Source organism: Protopterus annectens, chromosome 10.part0 (assembly GCF_019279795.1).
Source record: "Protopterus annectens isolate FY-2018-M chromosome 10.part0, PAN1.0, whole genome shotgun sequence".
Classification (NCBI taxonomy): domain Eukaryota; kingdom Metazoa; phylum Chordata; order Ceratodontiformes; family Protopteridae; genus Protopterus; species Protopterus annectens.
Window position 1 is genome coordinate 1,060,501,993 of NC_056744.1, and position 22,169 is coordinate 1,060,524,161.

The 22,169-nt window shown below is 40.6% G+C and overlaps 1 protein-coding gene across 1 annotated transcript in view; it reads left to right on the top strand.

Annotated features, from left to right (window-relative positions):
* The first annotated feature begins 3,596 nt into the window (after positions 1-3,596).
* Positions 3,597-22,169, top strand: part of LOC122813474 (cytochrome P450 4B1-like) — a 561,508-nt gene continuing 542,935 nt past the window's right edge. Inside the window, exon 1 of the mRNA XM_044085809.1 lies at positions 3,597-3,883. Coding sequence (XP_043941744.1) covers positions 3,680-3,883 — 204 coding nt within the window. The 5' untranslated portion in view covers positions 3,597-3,679. The remainder of the gene's footprint in view (positions 3,884-22,169) is intronic.

Below are 22,169 nucleotides of genomic sequence, written 5' to 3' on the forward strand. Positions count from 1 at the left end.
CCTTCTATCCAAGTAAGGTATGGGCAACTCAGAAACTAGTATCACAGCCCTGAATTCAGCACTAGCCTGAAAACTGGACTATACTAGCTTAGAAAGGCAGGAAACAAGGATTTTTTTTTTTGTTTTGTTTTTTTGAAAAGATAAGGCAAAACAGTAAAAATACACTTAAAACAGATTTAAACAACTACAAATGATCAGGAAAAGCTATCACACTTTAGTGTGTAGCCTACAACAGTTAAATTATTTAAACAAAAACAACTTTTTAAAAGTGCAGGCAGTCAAATAAGTACAATATGTGAAAAAAAACAAGCTTTTAAATCACAATAAATGCTTGAAAATCTGCGTTTAGGCAGAAACCAGTTAAGTACAGCAAGAAAGTACAGAAAACTGATACTTAATCACTCCATAGTCTCTCTTCTGAGCTACAAGGCTTGTATCAGTTTAAGGCTTTCTAGTGCTACTCAGTAGGTTAGTTACAGGAAAGATGGGAAACAAGCGCAGATGTTGTCTTTTAAACCAGAAAGTTGAAAGAGACAGACAAACTGTCCAAATGGTCAATAAACTACAATTTCTGGGCCAAGAACCTCTCCTCTCATGGTAGACAGCTACCTAGTGCTTACCACTCCCACTGATAATCTAGAAGGCTTTCTTCCAACACAGAAAGGCTTGCAGGGCTCAGAAGCTTGTCAACAGTCCTGGATACAGCAACTCTGTATCTGGACTAGGCTAGTTACAGGAAAGGTGGGAAACAAGTACAAGTGCGGCTTTTAAACCAGAATGTTGAAAGAGATGGAAAAAAACTGCCCAAATGGCCAATAGCTACAATTTCTGGGCCAGGAACCACTCCTCATGTGGTAGATAGGCTACCTAATGCTTACCACTCCCACTGATAAGCTAGAAGGCTTCACTCCAACACAGAAAGGCTTGGGGGGCTCAGAAGCTTACAAAGAGTCCTGGATACAGCAAATCTGTACCTGGACTAGACTAGTTACAGGAAAGGCGGGGAACAAGTACAAACGTAGGCTTTTAAGCCAGCAAGTTGAAAGAGATGGGCAATTGCCCAAACGGACAAATAAACTACAATTTCTGGGCCAAAACTCACTCTTCCAGGGGAAGATAGGCTACGTAGTGCTTATCACTCCCACTGATAAGCTAGAAGGCTTCCCTCCAACACAGAAAGGCTTGGGGGGCTCAGAAGCTTACTAATAATCCTGGATACTGCAACTCTGTAACCGGACTACGCTAGTTATAGGAAAGGCAGGAAACCAGCACAAGTGTGGCTTTCAAACCAGAAAGTTGAAAGAGATGGAAAAAAACTGCTCAAACAGCCAATAGCTAATTTTTTTGGGCCAGGGGCCACTCCTCTTGTGATAGATAGGTTACCTGATGCTTACCACTCCCACTGATAAGCTAGAAGGCTTCCCTCCAACACGGAAAGGCTTGGGGGGCTCAGAAGCTTACAAAGAGTCCTTGATACAGACTAGTAACAGGAAAAGCAGGAAACAAGTTCAAACACAGACTTTTAAATCAGAAGGTTGAAAGAGATGGAAAAGCTTCCCAAACAGCCAATAAACTATAATTTCTGGGCTAGAAACCACTCCTCCTGTGGTAGATAGGTTACCTAGTGCTTACTACTCCCACTGATAAGCTAGAAGGCTTCTCTCCAACACAGAAGGGCTTGGGGGGGCTCAGAAGCTTACCAGCACTCCTGGATACAGCAAGTCTGTATATGGACTTGACTAGTTACAGGAAAGGCAGGAAACAAACTTAGAATTTTTTTTTGTTACAGAAAAGTAGCTAAATACAATTCAAATTGTAGTGCAGGCCAGCATACCCGAGTGTGTAGCAACACTACGTCAAATACAGTTCAAATAAATGCAATTAAATTAACAAATGACTAAAAAACAAGTGCAGAAGGCAGTAAATTAGAAGGCTACTAACAAGCAGTAATAAGTGCAGAGTAAGAGCGACTGAACATATAGCACGCAGAAGAGCAACTAAGACAGTTACAGTAAGAGCAGCTGAATAATATATATATATATATATATATATATATATATATATATATATTTTTTTTTTTTTGAGGGAGGGAACAGAGCAGGATTAAGAGGCTACAGGGGCTGTCATTCCCAAATGCTCTCTTTGTACACAGTAGGAGGCCTGAAATCAGAATATGATCTCACTGTACTCAGTCGAGTGAGCAAATGAGATGGGCCCAGAAGGAGTATCCCAATACAAATCTACAAGAGGGCCGGGCAATTTCAAAGCCACCAAGATAAACACCAAAACAAGAACAGGGAGGGTGAGTGGGGAACTAACTGAGAGACAGACACAACTTCAGTTGACTTAATATTCAGTGAAAAACACAAATAAATAAATTACAGTACTATATGCAAAAGAGCAGATACAAGTGTACTTAAATTCACGTATATGTCCAGCTGATTTCAGGTACATACCTCTCAAGTGTACCTCATTACGAGGAACGTACCTCATTTGGGGTCTTAAAAAGTTCATGTTCCTCAAAGTTCCTCAATGTTCCACAATGAAAGACTGTGTTAGGAATTTTTTAAGTGAAATCCATGGTAAATAGAAATGAATCATATTAATTCATTAAAAGATCTTCTTTATAAGTAAAACCAGCATATTAACTATCCTATGGCCTGCCTAGTTGAAGTTGTTAGTAAGCCATTAGTATGTGTTCCACATTTTGCCCATTTGTTCCACATTATGAGGGCTAGTGTTCCTCATTTTGGAGATGGAAGGTTGAAAGCTATGTTCAGGGAGATGTTAGCCGACCAAAGCTCTGATATTAAGCAGAGATAATTCAAAATGTACCACAAGGCAAGACAGAATGTCAGTGATGAGGTGAAACTACCCCCCACACACACACACACACACTGCTATCAATGGCTACACAAAATTCTAAAATGTACTCTGTAGAGAGACAGCCACAACTTCAGTTGAGTTAACATTCAGTGAAAAACACAAATAAATCTATTAAATACAGTACTATATGCAAAAGAGCAGATAAAAGTGTACTAAAATTCACTTATACGTCCAGCTGATTTCAGGTAGATGTTAGCCGGCCAAAGTTCTGATATTAAGCAGAAATCACATACTTTACATTTTTTAATAAAACAAAGCAAAAATATCTGTATCGTTTTCTTGGATCGTTACACGCCTGGACTCACGCGGCTGCTCACCTATACTGGATAATAGTTGGGGGTGGCAAATACCTCAAACCAGGGTCAAGTTGTAAATTTTGCTTGAATTCAGTTAATAAAAGGTTTCTTGTATGTTGCTTGTGTTAAGCTGAAGTGAAAAACGCATTGTTTTTTTATTCCGAAAAGCGGCTTTCACGAGCTTGTCCTGGTTATACTTGGTACACTATTTTCCACCTGTTTAAAGTTACTATAAAAGCCCCTTCTCTGCTACACATGCGGTTACTCAGTTCGGACATCTCAGCATACATATTGTCATCTAGGCCATTTGATCAGTACAGCTCCAGCCCACAGTTACGCCTCTTCATTTTTTTACCTCACCAACTCATACAAAGCCTATAAAAAGAGAGCAGGATCAGTACATTATACTTTTTTCTTGTGCAGGTTGGTGTGATAGGGAGGCTCACGGCTACATAGCCTTTGCCGAGGACACTTATTTAGCAGTGGTCGCAGAAGCGATGAAGCTTTCTACATTAGAATATGCCCCTCGGCTGCTCTGGTCTGCATTGAACTTTTCTGCTCTGCAACTTTTGACTTTGTTGTGCTTAGGCTACCTACTGTATAACGTCGTCAAGTTGTTTCTTAAAAGGAAGCAGAACATTCATGCCTTTGCTACTTTCCCTGGACCCAAAAGTCATTGGCTGCTTGGTGATGTAGCCCAGGTAACGTTTCACTTCTGATTATCCTCTTTATAGCAAAGCTATCACTTTCTGAGCTTTAAGTCATAGCCGTGGCTTTCGAAGATCACAGTAGAGGGTAGAATTGGTGTGTGTGTGTGTGGGGGGGTACAGTCCTGTTTTTCTTTCTCAGAGTAAAAGATCTAAAGATACCAAATATACTTACTGATAAGAAATATTTCTACTAGCTTACTAGCGTTATTTATTAATCCAGATGGCTGGTTTTGTGAAGAAAATCTGGGGTAAGCAAGGCAAAATAAAACTTGGCTTTTTTGACTAAATAACAGCAGTTGAGAAGTCTGCTTTATAGTTGAGGGTTATTCAGCAATCGGGGGAGGCGAGAAGTGCTGTTATACTAAACGTTAAGGTATTAAGTGCAATATGCAGCAGTAATATGGTACCCTTAATTATCTATGATGATTGACAGTGGCTGGAGGCTTGTCTAGATAAACTCATCATGTTTTCCTGCAGTGAGTGAACTGCAACAGTCTAAGACCACAATATTTATTATTGTGCTATCTAGGTTGGAAATCTGGTACAAAGACCATTTTCAGCCATGACTTGGGGTGTTATGGCTATTACAGGTTACATGAAGTTACGCACCAAATATTAGTGAATAACAGTTGATAATGTACATTGCAATGATTCTTTCTTTCTTTCTGAAGAAATAAGATAGGAGCACGCCTTTCCAGAATGTTTACTTTTTATTTAACATTTTTTACTGGGAAAGAGCCCATTTTCAGCAGAGACCCAGGGAGAACAGCTTCAGACACGTCTTGGAATGTGGGTGGAAACTCACATGAACATGGGGAAGACATTTAGACTCCACACAGAACAATGTTAACTGCTGCACCACTGGGTTGCTGGTTAAGTTTTTGACTCATATTTTTAGTCTGTTCCTCATACGATTTTCTGGCAAACCATTGAGGACTGCAGTCAATAAATAATAATAATAATCAACATTTGAGTTTCAGACTTTGCATTCTTAAGAAAAGACATGCTAATGCAACTTTCTAAGAACAATATTTAAAACCTATCCAAAATTTGGAGTCGTTGCCTCCCCCATCATTTTTGGCTTTCTCCAGAATTCATGTGCTAAAAGGTTGATAGATATGAATAAAAGCAACAAATTTTCCTTTCCAGTTCCAACGTGAAGTATAAATGTTCTTTGTAGTTATGTAATCACATATCTGCAAATATTCCATTGTGAGAGGTAGCTCTATATTTATTTTAATGTTATTTAATATTCTGTATGTTGCTGTTGCAGAACAGTTAATCTGAATCAAAAGCAGGTGCATCTGTATTTTTTCTTAAGGTGTTGTAGGAGTTTTCTTTTTATTTATTTATTTTTAAAATCGGTAACTTTTCTTAGGTCTCGACGAAGGCTATCCTGTGAGACTGGTGCTATATGCAAGAATGCATTTTCTCCTTGTGGCTTTTATGAAGGAAGTATTTATTTGCTTATTTATTTATTATTTTTCATTTGGTTACTGGGAATGTCTGACCAGACAAGGGTCCTTTTACAGTGGAGGCACGGGGAGAAAAGCTCCACAATTAACATTTACACGCACTATCATAGTCTTCCATTTGAATTCACACAGTACAGTACATTAATGACAAGTAGCATTATTTAACATATGACATAAAATTCTATAATAGCCCCAGCAATTTAAAACATTAGTTTCAACAGAAAGTAGTCGTTACATTTTAGCAGCTGTCATTAAGTACAGCACGGGTAAGATACAGGTAGGAATAATTATAAGAGATGTGGGGAGAGAAGTATGGGGTGTAGGTTTGATTAATGAGTACAGAAATAAAGAGATCAAGCGAGAGAAGAGAGGGGTGCTAGTATTAACCTGGACTGTTGCAGTTGCAGATCCATGAGTTCAATATGTGATTTAAGGACTTTTTAAATTTATGTATGGAAGCTTTAGTTGTGATGAGAGGGGGAGTTTATTCTATTGTTTGGCTATTGTGTTGGAGTAGAGTGATGAACCAGCTGTATTATTATCTTTAGTTAATTTGACAAGAAGTTTGTTAGTGGAGCAGAGATTTCTGGTACAGGAGTATGGAATTATCAGGTCTTGTAGTGAAGGGGTTTTCTCGAGATGATATACAATTTTATGTGACAGGGTAAGTGGATTATATAGAAGTAGGTGAGGCAGTTTGAGACGGTTGAGCTGTTTGAGAGCTAGACGGTGGTGTGATCTGTAAGGACTGTTAGTAGTGAATCTAGCAATTCTATTATAGCAGGCTTCTAGTTTGGTTAAGTCAGATTTTCTAAGGTTGGTGAGGATTGGAGAGGCATAAAGTAGTGTAGAAATGAGATGTGTACATGCAATAGTAGCCCTAACAGCGTTTGTTAAGAACTGCGTATCTCTATATAGAGTACCTAGTTTTTTATGGACTTTCTTTATGGTGAGAGAGATATGGATAGTGAATTTCATGTTGCAGTCAATCTCAACCCCAAGAAGCTTTATGTGTGTAACAGGCGATCATCATCATCATCTTCTTTCATCTGTTCCCATTAGGGGTCACCACAGTGGATCATCTGTTTCCATTTCTTCCTGTCTTCTGCATCTTGCTCTGTCACACCAACCACCTGCATGTCCTCTCTCATCACATCCATAAACTTTATCTCAGGCCTTCCTCTTTTCCTGTTACCTGGCAGCTTCATCCTTAGCATCTTTTTCCCAATATACTCGGCATCCCTCCTCAGCGCATGTCCAAACCAGTGTAATCTTGCCTCTCTGGCTTTGTCTCCAAACCTTCCAACCTGAGCTGACCCTCTAATATACTTATTCCTAATCCTGTCCACCCTTGTCACACCCAGTGCAAATCTTAACATCTTTAACTCTGCCACATGTAGCTCAAACTCCTACCTTTTTGTCAATGCCACTGTCTCCAACCCATATAACATAGCTGGTCTCACTACCCTCTTGTAGACCTTCCCTTTGACTCTTACTGGTACTCGTCTGTCACAAATCACTCCTGACACTCTTCTACTCCCACTCCATCCTGCCTGTACTCTCTTCTTCACCTGTCTTTCACACTCACCGTTACTCTGAACTATTGATCCCAAGTATTTAAACTCATCCACCTTCACCACCTCTACTCCTTGCATCCTCACCATTCCTGTATCCTCCCTCTCATTCACACACACATATTCTGTCTTAGTCCTGCTGACCTTCATTCCTCTTCTCTCTAGAGCATATCTCCACCTCTCCAGTGTCTTGTCCACCTGTTCCCTACTCTCACTACAGATCACAATGTCATCTGCAAACACCATAGTCCATGGGACTCCTGTCTGATCTCATCTTTCAACCTGTCCATCACCATTGCAAATAAGAAAGGGCTCAGAGCTGATCCTTGATGTAACACCACCTCCACCTTAAACCCATCCGTCACTCCCACCGCAGACCTCACCACTGTCACTCTACCCTCATACATATCCTGTACCAGTCTTACATACTTCTCTGACACTCCCGACTTCCTCATACAATACCACAACTCCTATCTAGACACCCTGTCATATGCTTTCTCTAAGTCTACAAAAACACAATGCAACTCTTTCTGACCCTCTCTATACTTCTCTATCAACACTCTCAGAGCAAATATTGCATCTGTAGTGCTCTTTCCCAGCATGAAACCATACTGCTGATCACTAATCATCACGTCCCTTCTTAACCTAGCTTCCACTACTTTTTCCCATAATGTCATGCTGTGACTGGTCAATTTAATCCCTCTGTAGTTACTACAGCTCTGCACATCACCCTTATTCTTAAAAATCGGTACCAAAACACTTTTTCTCCATTCCACTGGCATCCTCTCACTTTCCAAGATTTCATTAAACAATCTGGTTAAAAACTCCACTGCCATTTCACCTAAACACCTCCATGCTTCCATGGGTATGTCATCTGGACCAACAGCCTTTCCATTCTTCATCCTCATCATAGCTATCCTTACTTCCTCCTTGCTAATCCATTGTACCTCAGGATTCACTATCCCCACATCATCCAACCTTCTCTCCCTCTCATTCTCTTCATTCATCAACCCCTCAAAGTACTCTTTCCATCTTCTCAACACACACTCTCCTCACATGTGAGTATGTTTCCCTCATTATCCTTTATCACCTTTACCTGCTGCACATCTTTCCTAGCTCAGTCCCTCTGTCTAGCCAATTGGTACAGGTTCTTTTCTCCCTCCTTAGTGTCCAACCTTTCATACAACTCTTCATATGCCTTATCCTTAGCCTTCAGCACCTCTCTCTTTGCCATGCACCTCATCTCCTTATACTCCTGTCTACTTTCTTCATCTCTCTGACAATCCCACTTCTTCTTTGCCAACCTCTTTCTCTGTATACTCTCCTGTACTTCCTCATTCCACCACAGTGTCTCCTTGTCATTCTTCCTCTGTCCAAATGTCATACCAAGCACCCTTCTAGCCATCTCCTTTACTAGATCTGCTGTAGTTACCCAGCTATTTGGTAACTTTTCACTGCCACCCAGTGCCTGTCTTAACTCATCCCTGAACTCCACCTCACAATTACCCTTTTTCAATTTCCACCATTTAATCCTTGGTTCTGCCCTCACACTCCTCCTCCTCCTCTTCTTGATCACCTGTGTCATCCTACAAACTACCATCCTAAGCTGCCTAACTACACTTTCCCCAGTCACCACTTTACAGTCTCCAATCTCCTTCAAACTTGCCCTCCTACATAAGATGTAATCCACCTGTGTGCATCTTCCTCCACTCTTGTATGTCACCCTATGCTCCTCCCTCTTGTTAAAATACATATTCACCACAGCCATGTCCATCCTTTTCACAAAATCCACTACCATCTGACCTTCTGCATTCCTTTGTTTAACACCATACCTATCCATCACTTCCTCATCCCTTATGTTCCCTTCACCATCATGCCCATTGAAATCTGCTCCAATCAACACTCTCTCCCCCTTAGGTACAGTCATCGCCACTTCATCCAACTCACTCCAAAATTTTTCTTTCTCATCTGTTGCACACCCAACATGTGGAGCATATGCACTAACAACATTCATCATTACACCATCAATTTCCAGCTTCATAAACATCACTCTATCCAAAACTCTTTTCACCTGGAAAACACTCTTAGCATACTTTTCCTTCAGGATAACTCCTATGCCATTTCTCCTCCCATCCACACCATGATATAACAATTTGAACCCACCTCCGATACACCTAGCCTTACTCCCCTCCCATCTGGTCTCTTGTACACACAATACCCCAACCTTCCTTCCATCCATCATATCAGCTAGCTCTCTCCCTATACCAGTCATGCTGCCAACATTCAAAGTTCCGACCCTCACTACCATAGACTTAGCCTTTCCCGTCTCTTCCTGCCTTCGGCCATGCCTTCCGCTTCTTATATGATAGTTTTTTTATTTGATATGATGTTAAATGAGAGGTCAGGATTGGTATGTTGTGTAGGTTGAAAGATAATAAGTTTTGTTTTGTTTGCGTTGAGTATTAACTGGTGGTCAGTGAGCCAAGATTCGACAGAGAGAAAGGATGCTTGAGTTTGCTGGTGTTGTTCCTGTAGGGAAGAGGAGGCACAGACTAATGTAGACTCATCTGCATGCTGGATGACTGAGGAGTGGAGAGTAGAGGTGTAAATTACGGTTATTGGTGAATATAGTAAACAACAGAGGTCTAAGAATGGAGCCTTGTGGAACCCTTATTGTTATTGGGAGCAGAGACGATAGTTCCTGTTGCCATTTAACAGCTGCTGTCTTCCAGTTAGGTAACTATGAAACTATGCAATAGTGGTTTGGCTAAGATTTAGTTGTGATAGAGCTTTTATAAGCTTGTTATGACTAACCATGTCAAAGGCCTTGGGAAGGTCAAGAAAAATGGTTGAAACATATTTACCATCATTTCTTTGCCCATTAATTATGCGAGTGAATGACATGATAATAATGGCTGTGCTATGGTAAGGTCTGAATCTGTGTTGAGTGTTTGTGGGCAGTTTTTGTGCATTGAGATATTCCATAATTTGTATACAAGTACACCTTTCCCGTATTTTTGAGAGGGAAGACAGTATAGCTATGGAGCGGTAATTTGTAGTTCTTTTGAGTTGTCCCCTTTATGAATAATATGGGAGACCTTCCAGAGGTCAGGGACTAGTTTTTCAGAGATAGAGCGGTTGCTAAAGATGGTTACTGGATATGCTATTACGTCAGAGGCAATTTTTAAAAATTCAGCTGGGAGTTCATCTGCTGCCAGTGTGGTTAGTTTTAGCCTTTTGAGTATTTTTTAATCAAGTTTACAGGGACAGGTTGAAAGGTAAAGCTGTTTTCATTAGTAAGGTGTTTGTGTTTTTCAATGGGGTCAGGGGAGCTTTGAGAATTTGCTAGTGCAAGCATGGATTCAGTAAAGAATTTGTTAAATTGGGTGCCAGTATTAGCTGAGTTGTCTGTAGTGGTAGGGGAAGGAGTCTTACATTCCCCAGGCTGAAGAACATTATTAATAGCTCTCCAAAACTTTCTAGGTTTATGCTGATGTTTCATTTGTATGCTATGATAGTAGTTTATTTTGTCTGTTCTGATCATATTTTTTGGTTTTGTTTCTGAGTTCTAGGTATGCCTGTTTTGAGTTTATTGCTTTTGTTTTGTGCTATTTGGACCAAGCTTTATCTCTTGCATGATTACATTGTGGCAGATCAGGACCAATGCCACTGAATGGCCTGGTCTGAATGTATCCTTTTCTATAACATGCTTTTTAAAATTGAAAGCACTTGAGAGATAAACAATTCTTTATGATGTTTTAGCGTTGTTTACATACATTTATGTGCCTTGTTTTTACAATTTTATAAATAATACGTATGCTTAATTTTATAGGTAGTTCTTAAAAAAGTTTTTGTGGAGTCTCCTTATATAAGGTTTTTAAATGTGCTCATGCATTATGTATTTAACATCGGTTGTGAAAGGGTTGTTTACTGAAGGTATGATCTTTTTTGACTATAAATTTTCCTTCATGGAATTGTCAAGTATTCTGAGGAAGTTTCTGACGGGTCAGAAATGAAAGCGCTTAATACAAAGGACGATAAACACAAGGACCAGTATTGGTGTTGTGGGAGTGGATTTTATTCTGTTTTTAGCCTGCATTAAAGTTTGCCTTTTCTTTTGACGAGTTACACCTTCTGCAGGCTTTATTACTTACTAAGAATAAATGTTTGAATACTCTAAGTTGTGGTGAATAATCTGTAGCTAGCTTGGTAAGCAGTTAAGTTAAAGCTTGATAGATTAGGTAGTGGTTTGAGAAGGGTGTAGAGTCGAGATGAGGAATGGGTGAGAGAGTTTGTAATGCTTAATTAAGAGAGAACAGTGATTGGACCATGTAGAGTGGTGGGTGTGGTTTAAAGTGTATAAATGTAAGGAATGAGGGGGTGGGTGGGAATGGGGGTAGGCTAGTGGAGCAGAGTGAGCGAGGGTGAATGGAGCGGGCTGGGCCATGAGAAGTGGGAAACTTTTAAGAAAACTATCAGCAAAGTGCAGATATCTGAAAGTCAAGAGAAAAAATCAGGTAAGTTTAACTATGAAAATGCTGGAGAGTGAAATTAATTCTAAAAAGTAAATGTAGAGATATTTTAAGGAGCCCTCACCAAACTAGTGTGAAGACACAAAAAGGATTATTGAATTGGAATGGGAAGCCAATATTATCAAAAGACATTACCTTAACTTAAAACATAAGAGAGCCTGTTGGAGGTAGTTGACTATTGGGAGCCAGAGATGGAGTTAGAAATCGGGGAGAGAGGTATTGAACCAGCAAGAGTAGTGTGCCACCACAATTTTAGCATAAACAAGTTTTAAATAGTAATTCTGTAACAGTGATATTACAACAGCAGACATATAACGCACTTCCAGAACTTAAAGGGCATGCCACTTGAGTCACTGTTGTTCTTAGGTTACTGGGTTCCAAACAATTCTAGCATGGGATGGAGGTGGTGGTAAAGCACACTTTCCTCTGTATGTGTAACTGTAATGGAAAGAAATGTATATGGATCTGGTTAAGGTTATGAAATTAGACTTGATAGAAAGAAGATGGCTGGGGGGAAATTAAAAAAAAAATCTGAGAGGCAAGTGTATTTCAGAGGAATAGTGGAAAAAGTGGGAGTGATAGTGTAAGAGGTAAAAAGGGATGAGATTAGGATCTGATCATGGGAGAGGTTATTTAGCAGGAAAATGATGGCAGAAATAGTGTAGACAGAAAAAAAACAACAAACAGCACTAATGTAGAGCCACTGTAGGGCAAATATCATAAATATGCACTTGTCCTTAGGCAAAGAATGTATCATGCAGATATTACATAAGTAGGTACATTTACAGAACAGGTACAGCTGAAATATAACAAATAATGTCTACATCATACACTGTGCACAGTAACAGATTTAGCGATTGTACTTTTGCATGTAGGACTCAACCTACACCAGAAACATAGCATTCAGTATGGTGTCTTAGTTTAAATCATGTAAGATAAGCACAGTTTCAGAATTTTGGCCATGCCTTGCAACTTAGTGCTATACCATACAAGATTCCTGGCAGTCAACATAACATTTCTGGCAGTCAGCATAACATTAGAAAAGTAGCTTTGGGGAACGTGCTTCTAGTAAATACACAGAAAGATATGGCTCCTTTACTAAAACTCCAGTGTAATTCTATAAAATATAGGCAGTGCAGAACATGACATGTGGGGATGCTACATATAAACCACAGATTCTGCTTTACAAGTGTGCGGCCTAAGGAAGCCATTCATTAATTTCCAGATAGAGTTAGTCCATAGCGAATTCTAATACAATTGTGCAAATAATCACAGCAAAATAAAGAGAAATCTTTTCACCATTACTGTTAGAAAAAGTGATCTAGTAATTTAATTTAAGGTGGAAAATGGTGATAACACTATTGAAAAAGATACTTAGGTTTAGCGACAGCTCATTCACTATCAATAGTCTTTTTAAAAATAAAGGCTGTTAGAAGAAAAGTAACCATTGGAGAGGCGAATGCAAGTCATTCAACTATGTAAAAGCAAGTTAGCTGGAGGCCAGGAGCAGGAATGGAGTATTAGTAATGATCTAGCAGACAGGTTCACAAGCGGCATGTGGCACATCAGTGAAAACCATGATATTGCATAATCTACATAACATAACAACCTGACTGTATGGAAAATATTTGTAGTATGATGCCAAGAATACAGCTATTATACATCCAGAATGACTATTTACCTGTCAGACACACTAACTCTTGGGGAAGATGAGCTGGAGGTGATACTAGATCAAGGGAGGAGATACCAAAAAAAAAGAGCTAATAGTGTGGATAAATTACCTGCATTAGATAATTTCTCAGTGCTGGAATTTTGACGGTTGAGGTGGAGTGTAACAGATGCTTTCAAGTGGCTGGAATGTTGAAGCTACTTGTAGAAGCATTTTGTTGGTTGTTCTGGAACTAACTAGGTGAATAAGATGTGAATAGACTGTACAAACTACATATAATTCATTGAGAATGTAGCAACAACCAACCCAGGCCTTACCCAACAAGTGACTGGCTTCTGCTAAGATTGTAAAGCTATATCAGTAAAAGTTTCCTCTGTGTTCTTGCCTCACTTTAAAGCTGTGTAGTTTGTTTGCTTACAACATAGTAGATTCTTAAATAATGGACATGTGCCTCTGTTGTGCAGCAGTTTCTTCAGACCAGCTTATGTGTTGTGCCATTTTGGCACTGACTGTTAGACATTGACTTCTTTACCTTTCAGTGGTGGGTCTACAAGGTTTAGTCATTTGTGTATATTAGTTATACCGTTTCCATTCACAGAATAATTTGTGCACAGATCTTGCAGCATAAGTCATATATTATATGTACAACTGGCTTCCCATATTTGTAGATATGAAAATGTTAGGTCCACTAGAGATATTCAAATGTTACATTTCTAGAACTACTAAAAGAGATGAAGAACTGCTAAGGAAAAGTGTCATATTTCATGATACAATTGCAATTAATGTAGTAGAACCAGGAGGGAGACTCCCTAACCCCAAACCCATGTGAGGGCTGTCCCCCAGTATTCCTCCAGCATAATACTCCAACTACAGGCACTTATACACATTGGGATAGATTGTATGTGTCCCAGTATACCTCCAGCTTAATACTCTAACTCTAGGCTCATACACACATTGGGATAGGTTGTATGTACCCCAGTATACTTTCAGCTTAATACTCCAACTCCAGGTGCTTACACACAGTGGGATAGGTTATATGTGCCCCAGTATGCGTCCAGCTTAATACTCCAACTCCAGGCGCTTACACACAGTGAGATAGGTTGTATGTGCCCCAGTACACATCCAGCTTAATACTCCAATTACAGGCACTTATACACATTGGGATAGCTTGTATGTGCCCCAGTATTCCTCCAGCATAATGCTCCAACTACAGGTACTTATACACATTGGGATACATTGTATGTGTCCCAGTATACCTCCAGCTTAATATTCCAACTCCAGGTGCTTATACACATTGGAATATATTGTATGTGTCCCAGTATATGTCCAGCTTAATACTCCAACTCCAGGCACTTACACACAGTGGGATAGGTTGCATGTGCCCTAGTATATGTCCAGCTTAATACTCCAACTCCAGTCACTTACACACATTGGGTAAGCTTGTGTCTGCCCCAGTATACCTCTAGCCTAAGAGTCCAACTCCAGGCACTTACACACATGGGGATAGCTTGTATGTGTCCCAGTATACCTCCAGCTTAATACTCCAACTCCAGGTGCTTACAAACATTGGGATAGGTTGTATGTTTCCCAATATATGTCCAGCTTAATACTCCAACTCTAAGCACTTTTACACAGTGGGATAGGTTGTATGTGCCCCAGTATACCTCCAACTTAATACTCTAACTCCAGGTGCTTACACACACTAGGATAGGTTATATGTGCCCCAGTATATGTCCAATTTAATACTCCAGGGTTGTACACACTGGGATAGGATGTATGTGCTGCAGTATACCTCCAGCTTAATACTCCAACTCCAGGCACTTACACACACTGGGATAGGTTGTATCAAGTCAAAGAGGATTTATTTCACTCTCCCTTTTACAAATTCCCAGAATCCATTTTAAAATGTTTCTTTCCAAACTCCATTATTTTCAGAAAACTGAGCCATTGAACACTTCAAGTATGGGTCTCATTGCATTGTCATTTGGATATTGATTGATCATAGAAGCACTTTATATTTTAAACAACGAGACTCATGATCAGGCCAAAGATATATGGTTATTAAAGAAAATAAACCTTTGTTTGCACGGAGTAAAAGTCTGCAAACTATACCTGTGATTGTCAAAAGTAATTTTTGGTCATTACTAGGATTGTTTTTGTAATTTTTAGGGCATATATGTGTATAAGCAAAAATAAAGCAAATTTTAAATACAAAGCTCCAAATAATGCAAACTGGAAATGCTACATATAGTAATATTACAATCTCAAAGTTATGGTGGTGGATCAATGTTCTTGTGTGAAATGTCAAATTCCATGAAATCTTGTGCTTCCTCTAAAATTCAGACATATTGGAGGCTTTTCCTGGAAGATTGCAAGATTTTCAGAGCTATGCAATAATATTCATGGCTTCATTTGTAGTTTTGCACAGGAAGTCCCAGGAGACTTGCTCTTATCTGAGTGAATGTTTATCATCATTTGGCTACTTTCTCTTATTGGTAGAACCTTTCTGCATCTTCGTGTGTGCACGCGCAAGTGAGTGTGTGTGTGTGTGTGTGTGTGTGTGTGTGTGTGTGTGTGTGTGTGTGTGTGTGTGTGTGTGTGTGTATGTTTTCTCTCTTCCACACTATTCCACTGGACAGCCCAATGACTCCCCTGTCTGTGCTCAGTTGGCCTATTTATTCATCTTATGGGGGTGAGAGCCAGTCCCATTTGTTTCACAGGTAGGGCAAGAGGCCTATGGCCCATTTGTTCCATGACTAAGGAGAGTGCCTTATCTGCTGCCCCTCCTTGGATAGATAATTGGGTGTTAGAAAGTGGGCCAGTCTGCAGGACATGCTAGGACTTTTCTAACTCCATATCCTGTAACAGCTGAGATATTGCTGTATACTGCTCACCTGAGAGGTGCCCTGTCTGTTTCACATATACCATATGGCTGCCACCTGCACAGCCTCTACACTCCTATCACCCCCCACCCCAACCCCATGATGGGTGAGCTGCCAACAGCCAGGCACTTCCATTACAATGGCTGTGATCCTTTCATTGCCCAGGCCTGCTAATAAAGTTTGAGTTATCAGATAAAGTTTGGGTTACCAGATTCATAGTCAAGGCTTTATCCCTCTCTGCCAAGTTCACCAATGTAAATGATTTATTCTGAAGGTGAACATGATAACATCATCATCATCTGTAGTTATCTTAAAGTATCAATAAATTACAGCACATTCCATCTGTCAGTCGGAACATAAATGCACATTATTTTCATTTTCCTTAAACCTGATCAGTTTTTATTACTAGATTACCACTGCCTGTGGATATGATATATCTAGAATATGACATCACACTGTAGAACTTATTGGTGTGGAAACTGAAGGGCATGGGGGGTTTTGCTGAAGGTAGTAAAACTAATGAGAAATTAACTGAGTGATCAGACAGTGAGGGTAGCAGTTTGATAAATATTAGTCTGAATAAAAGCTTTTAACCAGAGGGGAACATGAAGGCTTGGTGCTGGAATGTTTATATCATATGCTACACTATACTACAGCAATTAACTTTTCTTGGGTCCCTGGTTTGAATCTTGAATGGGGTATTTGTCTGTGCAAAGTCTGTGTGTCCTTTCAGTGCTTGTGTTGGTTTTCCTGGGACATCCTATTTCCTTCCTCATCTTGAAAAGATTTGCCCATAGAAATGGTTAGGAGGGTGGCCTAATGGTTAAGGTGTTTGCCTTACAAACACAAGGTGCAGGGTTTGAACCCCACAAGGGATAATTGACTCGGCTTAAAATGTCTTGCAAGATCAGTTAGCCTAGTACTAATCTATGAAACTATGAATGTGTGTGTGTGTGTGTGTGTGTGTGTGTGTGTGTGTGTGTGTGTGTGTGTGTGTGTGTAAGCACACTGTGATGGGCAGGTGTTCTAACCAAGACTAGTTCTTTGTCTTGTTTCTGTTGCTTGCTGAGATTGACTTATGCTTCCACAAAATCCTGAATAGAATAAACAGAAACTGGAAAATGAATGAAAGCATGAATGACATTCCCCGAGATTCATGAAGCTTACGCCATGCGCTGGAGTAGCGTCAGCGATCTAGTGCTAAATATGGCCCCTGAGCGATTCAGGTAAGAGCTGTTTCCATGTGCACTAACAGCATACGGCAGAGCTGCACAGCTCCCGGCGCATGTATGCTAATTACCCCATGCACAGCAGTGTAGCATGCAAATGAAGGCATATAACGATTCATGAAGTGGTGCAGGCATAGCGTAAGCATGTAGAAATGTAAACCAAAAGAAAGGGTTTACATTTTGTCAAACATAAAATCGGAGCCATGAAAGCAGACCAAACATACGTATTATAATGTTAATATATGAAAAGGGCTAAATATATAGCCAATGGCATAAAACGACATGCACAACATATAAAAAAATAACATTTAATGTCATGGCCACACCAACGCAAAGTAAAATCGCAGTGCATCGGTGCGCAAACGGGATCACAAGGAAAATATATTTAGATGTCATAAAACTGTAATGTAACGCAATTCATGATATTCCCATAATAGTCAGTGGCATGCATGCTTCAGCACAACCATGGCGCAAGGGTTGCTAAGGGTCTGTGACAGTGTTCCGTGCGGTAACTAGGAATTAGCAGTCAATGACATGCAAATGAGTCAAGTAATACTGAATCGCAAACGCCCCGCCGGCGTAATGATGTATCACACGGCATAGCAGTACAACACCGAGGAGTGGCCTGGAGGTAAACATGACATCAAGAGAGGGGCGCGCCACCGTAGCTGTAAGCACATTGGATCATTGCTAATCCATATTGCGTGTTGCTAAGTAAAGCTGCAGGATAGGGGTGTGAAAGTAGCCATATCTTTGCTTAGCTGAGAGCGCACAAGGTAACCGAAAGTTCATGTGAACATTGATGAAAACATGCATGAAACCCGGTAAACGGCTGTGCGCGGCGCGCACCACAGTTGAAACAGGAAGGATATGGGAAGACATTAAGGAAATGCTGCAGCATGGTAATTGGAGTACAAATGAGTAATTGACACCTAGAAACTCACAGTGGGCCATAGATAACAGCTAACAAGGCTGCTAGCAGCTACCTGCAGAACAGGAAAGGGGAGGTGCCGTACAGCAAAGAAAAGAGAAGTGTCACAGCAGAACAAAGCAAACTTGTAGTATATCAGCTACATAATACATCTCCCAACACAGTCCTGGGTTGTGAAAGCACAAAACAAGAAAGGTGGCAGCTGGATGCATGCCTGGCAATGGTTGGGGAATCGGGTTGAAAATAGAAGTAAAGGGCAATAGATGAATCATGGCAGACAAGCGTAAGTCAACACCAAAGGCCCCACAATAGCAGTACCTGCTGTAAAACCAATAATTAAGATACCTTGCAGCTGGAATAGCACAAACACACCCAATTACACACCAGCATCATCCATTGCACAATAGTATAAGATGTGAAAGCCCCACACACCCATTTGTGTATTCCCAGACACTCTGCACCATTGGTATATACAGACGGGGAACTTTTAATATGTACATGTTAGGGGCTGCCATAGCTTTGATTCAGCAGCATGCGTTGGAGACTGACGGTGGTGTGGAGGATGATGCTGACAACCATCTCAGGCACCGGAGGAGGAGAAGAGTGTTCAGACCCAGGGTAACCTACCAGGGGTTACATGATCTGGAGATAGTAGAGCATTACAGGGTGGACAGGGACATCATACAACAACATTTTTGAGCTGTGCCAGCCACGCCTCTGAGCCAGAAGTAACAGAGGGGAATCCATCCCAGTGGACATGAAGGTATGTGTAAGCTTGAAAATACTAGCAACAGGTACCTTCTAAAGGCTAACTGGGGATATCATGGGGATCTCACAGGCATCAGCATCCAGGGTACTCCACCAGTTCCTGGATGCCATGTTACCACATGCCAATGAGCACATATACTTCCCCCGAATGCAGGAGGAGTTGGCCAGCAATATGCATCTCTTCCACCATGTGGCAGACTACCCAGAGGTACTGGGTGCAATAGACTGCACATACATACACATCAAGTCACCACCTGATGAGAAGGGTAGGCGCTACATAAACACAAGGGATTCCCCTCCATCAACTGCCAGGTCATGTGCAATACCCAGGGCATTATTATGGGTGTGTGTGCTGGCAGCCCTGGAAGCTATCATGACTCCCACATCTGGCATGCCTCACAGCTGTATCAGGTATTTGCCGGGGGGACATCCCATATGGCCACATGGTTGGGGATGCTGGCTATGCACTGGAACCGTGGATGATGACTCCCATCAGAAATGCACACACATCCATGCAAGAACTCCATAATGAGGCACACGCAGAAACCAGAATCATCATAGAGCTCGTGTTTGGGGTGCTGAAATCACGGTTCCATTGCTTGGACATATCAGGTGGAGCCTTGCAGTACTCTCCAGGAACGTGTGCCCACATCTTCATAATATGTGCCATGCTACACAATATGATCCTGGGAAACAGCTGCAGCAGGGACAGAATCCCTCACAGCCCACCACCATTGCCAAGGGACCCACAGGCACAGGGGGACTCAGACCACAAACACCCTGTGCTAGCCCCAGTAGGCAGATGGAGGCATGCCCAGTATGCCGATGCCTTGGCAAAGAGGGAACATATAGCACACACACACTGACAGTGTAGGCACTCATGGACTGACACCCTTCTCCACCTGCATACACAGCAAACATGGATGGCACACACACACGACCACCTGTAAATTGTCATGCATAGGTTGTCTACTGTGTGCATCCTACATAGTTAGCCCTCAACTATTGTACACACAACTGCCATTGGCACAAGTTTAGTCAATACCTGAACAGTAAATTAAGCTATCAACATGTGTCCATACTGTATGTACAGGTTCATAGATACATAGTTAGATACATGCCCAACTGCCGAGGCCACTCATAAGCATAGGCAAAATGTGTCTGCTGTTGCCACCCCATCGATTAACTAACTGTCCCTCAGTGGAGCAGAGACAATTGCGGGATCCCTGGGGTGTAGCTACTGTTCACCATCCACTCTGCACGTATTCCCCGGAGTGTTAGTGAGGGGTTTTGTATAATGTAATCAGGGATGTAGTTCCAAATAATGGGGAGTATCCCTGACAGGAATCTTCACAGATGTGTACATGTTACATAGTATACCTTAAACACAGCTTGCATATATAGGTAGTTCTCCACAGAATAATAAACGTGGAACACACAACTGCTGAAATGTGCGTTAATCACCTTTGCACTATCTGTGCCTGCTCTGCGAGGTAAGATATCACTACTAGGATTAGAACACGCAACCATGTACACATTCATCACAATAACATACCACTAAGCTACCTGAGATATACCAATGGCATTCGTGTATACTGACAGGATAAAACACAAAAGGTAGGAATGTGTTGAAATAGGACAAACCGGCATGTACCCAATGAAAAGTGTATGTTTTATATCTATCTATATATATATATATATATATATATATATATATATATATATATATATGTATATATATATATATATATATATTTATTTATGTATATATATCAATATATTTATATATATATATGTATATACATATATATATATATATATATAGAGAGAGAGAGAGATGTCGATATATGAGGATATACATATATATGTAGATATATAGATAGGTTAACAACATCTACATAACTATGGAGGTACATATAAATGGGATACCTACCACATACCGACTGCTTTACATACCAACGCACGTAATCCCGAGGCTTAAGGTCCAAAAGAACACAGTACCAAAACACCAGATGTACGAGGTGTAATCTCACGATGTTAATGGACAGTTAGTCAGTGTTTCTGGTGTTGCGGTTCTGGTAGGTTACTGTGTGTAAATGTGTTTCTTAGGGCTGTAGTGTGTGTAAGTGTGTGTTCTGTGTGTGGTGTGTGTTCTTGGGGGACTGTAATGTGTGGGTGTGGGTTAGCTTTGTGCGTCTGTTTGTGCGACGTAGGAGGTAGAATATTAAAGTATATTAAATATATGTGTATAACATGGACCATAGCAATCACACATTCCGCCACTACCAACCTTTATGAACAAAGGATATGGAGAGTATATGCCTATACACTATTACAAATATGTGCTATGGACATGAGCTAATGATAGTGTTACCATTTGTCCCACTTTGAGAGGGACACTCCCTCTTTGGGCGGTTGTGTCTTGACCAAATATATTAAACGTGGCAAATGTCTTGGGATTGTAGGACATAATTATGTCCCATATGTACTGTAATAGTTGCATATAATAGTTATTTCTGTATCTAAAATACCTACATGTTACAGGAAACAGGATAAGCAACTAAACTGCTGTAAGAATAAGCTTATATTTAGGCAAGAAAGGAAAGTTCTATCCCTTGTACTGACCGTGGGTCTGTGTCGGCCTGTAAAATCAGATGTGTGTTCCGAAAAGGTCCCACTATGGCCATATGAAAAGGTGGCAACCCTAGCCAGAGGGTCAGTCACCAACACAATTACAATGACTGCAAATACCTATGACAGAAATACACAGCTATCATGAATCAGCCTGCAATTACCATTGTATTAGTCCACAAAATAATAGGTGTTCAAATAGGGAAGGAACCCTCATGCACATAGAGATTATGTATAAAAGCAGTTCCTACACACCTGCATCTGCTAAGCACACCCACCAACATCACCCCCACACCCAAACATATTACAATACAAACTGTAATAACATCACAAATCATTCACTCACTGTACGACATCTGCAGAAGCCTTAACATACCTTGTCAGAGACACACTAACATGGCCCTATGTATAATAGCTGCTGTTATACAATGGAACAGCTGCTGATGTAACATGGTTTGTTTGCACTAATCCCATTTCAGAAGGTTGTGCATACACCGGGATGTGTTAGCAATTAGTGAGTAACAGCACAGTATGCTACACTTGTACACCAAATCAAGGATGTCTGGTGAGCACACTGTATGCCACC